The sequence below is a fragment of the Crocuta crocuta genome, unplaced genomic scaffold (genome assembly GCF_008692635.1).
Source record: "Crocuta crocuta isolate KB4526 unplaced genomic scaffold, BGI_CrCroc_1.0 scaffold382, whole genome shotgun sequence".
Lineage (NCBI taxonomy): Eukaryota > Metazoa > Chordata > Mammalia > Carnivora > Hyaenidae > Crocuta > Crocuta crocuta.
In genome coordinates, this window is record NW_027531873.1 from 2037518 (window position 1) to 2041332 (window position 3815).

The 3815-nt window shown below is 35.6% G+C and overlaps 1 protein-coding gene across 13 annotated transcripts in view; it reads left to right on the forward strand.

Moving 5' to 3' along the window:
* The window catches only part of CCDC73 (coiled-coil domain containing 73), a 143149-nt gene that overhangs the window by 138487 nt on the left and 847 nt on the right, over positions 1-3815 (forward strand). For all 13 annotated transcript variants that reach the window (XM_077772853.1, XM_077772863.1, XM_077772852.1 and 10 more), the window contains one exon: positions 163-296. In XM_077772853.1, coding sequence (XP_077628979.1) covers positions 163-296 — 134 coding nt within the window. The remainder of the gene's footprint in view (positions 1-162; positions 297-3815) is intronic.

A 3815-nucleotide genomic window follows, 5' to 3' on the forward strand; every position in this document is an offset into this window, starting at 1 on the left:
CAACGTCAATGTAAACTATAAAATGTTTAAAATAAAAAAATAGAAATTGCTACTTTTAAAATACAAAAGCATAGATAGGATCAGAGAAAAACAAGTTCAGTCACTAAAATGAGTGCCTGGAGAATAAAATTCAGTTGTTGCCATTTCCTCTTTGTCAACCAGATACTACCAGCATTAACAGAGTTGCTGACACTTTGAATAGCTCAAGTATCCATCCAGATCCCAAGGGAGAGCCCAGCAAAGAGAGGAATGCAATTGCAAAGACTTTTTACGATTCTTCTTTTCCCACAGAACACGTAAGTCAATTAAAAATATTGCTCAGCAGACCTCAGTGAGCTAATTCTACAGATATGTGTAGAACTGTATGCATCTGGATGCTTTAAGACCTAACTGATCTCCAAAATAATATCAAGAGGGCAACATGGCACCATTTTTCACAATTAAGGTTGATGGAAAACAGCAGGAAAAAGTCACAGTGCATAAATCAAATAGATATAATCCAGCCTGTTTGGGGAAGGACAGTGTGAGGTAGTGTATTATGTATCTACTTCTATTTTTTTAGTCACCTAAATTTAGTAGTAGTGGCATTTAAGCATTTAAAATTTTAATAAAAGACACCTTTAAATAATACAATCAATTAAATTCCATTGTCCTTGACATTGCTTAATTACGTCTTTACGTAAACTACTGCAAAGAAATTTCTTTTAAATTACTTGTTAGAAGACAATATGAGAAAGGATCAAATATCCTTAATATATGGTATCAAATTGTGTGTATGTGTATTTGTAGAGATTATACACGGCTCCTGAGTTCATTTGTCATATGAAAAACAATCACACCTGACCAGTTTGGGGGCAAAATTGGGAAGTTACTATCTCAGAGTGCAAAACTTTAGCATGAAAAAGGCTGTACTGTTCAAAAATCTAAAAAAAACCAGGCAATTATAAGTGTTAACCCCTAAAAAATATAAAAAGGTTAGGCAAGATTACTTACAGAAAAAAACCAACTGCATAGGGGCAGATTTTAAAGTCATTGTATATTTAAAAAATTTTAGAGGTACATATTAAATAACTTTCTCTTTAGCACCTATAAACTAAAACAGTACTAACACAGCTTTAATAAATAACTTTTAAAGTTTTAAATAGAGAAAGCACGTGGGTGAGCTGGGGAGGGGAAGAGGAAGGCAGAATCTTAAGCAAGCTCCATGCTCAGCAAAGCAGCCCCCCTCAGGGTTCAATCCTGTGTGTGACCCTAGGATCATGACCTGAGCCAAATCAAGAGCTGGATGCTCAACTGACTGAGAGCAACCCATGCGCCCCTTACTTTCCTTTTTAAACTAAATTTAAAAATGTGAACCCAGGCTGAAATACAGGACTAGTTAACCTGGCTTGGGGAAATTTTAGGCCAAAGAGTAGATCTTTCTTTTAGGCAGAAAGAGAAGATAAGAAGGTAATAATTTTTTAGGAAAGGAACGAGTAAAGATATGTAGCAACATCTCTGGAACTAGAATTACTGCGGAGGCTGCAAAACCTCTGTAAGTCAAATTTGGACAAGTTTTGTTACATGTAAACTTTAATCTACGCTATACCTTGTTTCTCCAGGCAGTCCCTGCTCCTGCCCCTCCCACCAAGTAGGCAGTTAAGGGGAAAAAAACTAAAGTAGTTATGTGTAAATGTCTTTTTCCTCTCCATCATCAAGATAAAAAGTCAAAGAATAAGATTCTGGAAGATTAGGTAACTTGTACTTGATGGCAAATGCACCAAAATGCATCAAACACTGTGATGTCAAAACAGGTGAAATTAGGGACCATCCGTGGGGCTCCTGGGTGGTTCAGTGGGTTAAGTGTCTTGACTTCGGCTCAAGTCATGATCTCATGGCTTGTGAGTTCAAGCCCCGCATTGGGCTCTGTGCTGACAGCTCGGAGCCTGGAGCCTGCTTCAGATTCTGTGTCTCTCTCTCTGTCCCTGTCCCAGCTCACATACACACTCTCTCTCTCTCTCAAAAATAAACAATAAAAAAAAATTAAGAAAAAAAAAATTAGGGACCATCAGTTTATCTCAAAATCAGCAACTAAATTTAAACTTTTTTTCTCTGCTTCTCCATATTGCATTGATGACCTATATTCATTTTGGCCCTGTGAGCTAAATGATGTATGTTGGGCACTTACATACCAGACATTATCAGAAAAGCTTATTTGTGTACATTTTTATCCATTACCAGTTACTCTATAATAGGATTTTGCATCTAAATGGTGCTAAGAGGCCACAAAACTTAAATGACTTGCCTGTGGTCTGTTGGAAGTCCTATGCTGATACTTTTGTTTTCATATGTTATTTCATAAGAACATAGGAAACCACGCTATGAACACAGCATCACTACAAGGATCAGGAGCTAAGATTACAAGGGGACTGGTGGCTGACGGTAGAATTCTCAGGAGCCAAACAGACCCACCCTGAGGAGCAGCTCTTAGGAAAGGGAGGTTAAATGTAAACAATTAAGTTCATTTAAGAATTATTACTCTGTAATCTCGCTTTGAGAACGTTATGCATAATGCCACCTTTTCCAGTCAAATTGGGAGGTTTTAATGTAAGGCAGTAAGTCGAAGATCTTCACAAAGATTTATGAACAAATGACATTCATTATAGCCTAATTCATAACAGTGTGCATTTTCCACCAACTTAAATGTTCAACATATTAAATTCTGGAATATGGAATATAATGGAGCAACGTTAAATTTTTAAGGGCAGAGGGAAAATGCTAAAAATATTTGTAACACAAAATATAGATAGATATGATTCAGATTTGAAAAGTATATATACACAGAAGAGAGACCAGAATATTTAGTCAAAATGTTTAATGGTACTTGGGATTTTAGGTAATTTCAATGTAATTTTTATCATGTTCCTCATTTCTAAAATATGTAACTTTTTATCAGAAGATTTTATCTGGAATCTCAGAAGACCATCAAAGATTTTTCTTCAGGAAATTAACTCAAATTTATTTTGTGCAGCTACTGACAATGGCTTATGAGAAGTTTTAAAGACTGAGGAAACAGCCCACAAGGGAAAAACCAAGATCTAAAATCCTATAGAATGATCAAATATACTAAAAATAGAAACAAGACTAGTAGCAAACAATACCAAAATGTGTTGACTGGTCTTGCTGGATAGATTACTAGTGATTTTAGTTTCTTTATACTTTTCCCTCTATTTTCTAAACTTTCAATAATTATCAATCAGGAAAAAAAATCTTAAAAACTGACCTAATTTTTAAACCGTATTAGAAGTATGACCCAGTGCGCCGTGGAAACATGCCAACTTCCAAATACCTCACTGTTCTTTCCTGTTTGTCCAACAGTGGTGCTCTGAAGCATGAGAGGAAACATGCAGTAAAAGGCAGTTTTTATAAGGCAGTCTACCTCTCTTAACATTTTTAATTTTCCCCTGGTTTTGAAAGAAAATACAAAACACAGACCTGTTTGTGAAGGGAAGGGGAGTAGCAGACAAAACAGATTTTTATCTGTAATTGTTTTAAGTATCTTTTAGTGTTAAGCTTAATACCTTTTAGAAAAGGTTCATGGTATTGCTGGTCTCTATTAGGGATGTTAAGGGGCTACTACACAGACCTAAGCCTCCAGATTCACATTTTATTGTTTTTTCGTGCCAAATTAAGGTAGTTGTTGAAACTCAGCCAAGAAAATTGATGGCTTTATCACATACTCATAATTTCAGAGCCTTAAGAATTTTAACTCTTGTTGATGACTTTAAAAAACGAGTAATTTCAACAGTAAGTAAAACAAGTTTGGTCTTTCCTAG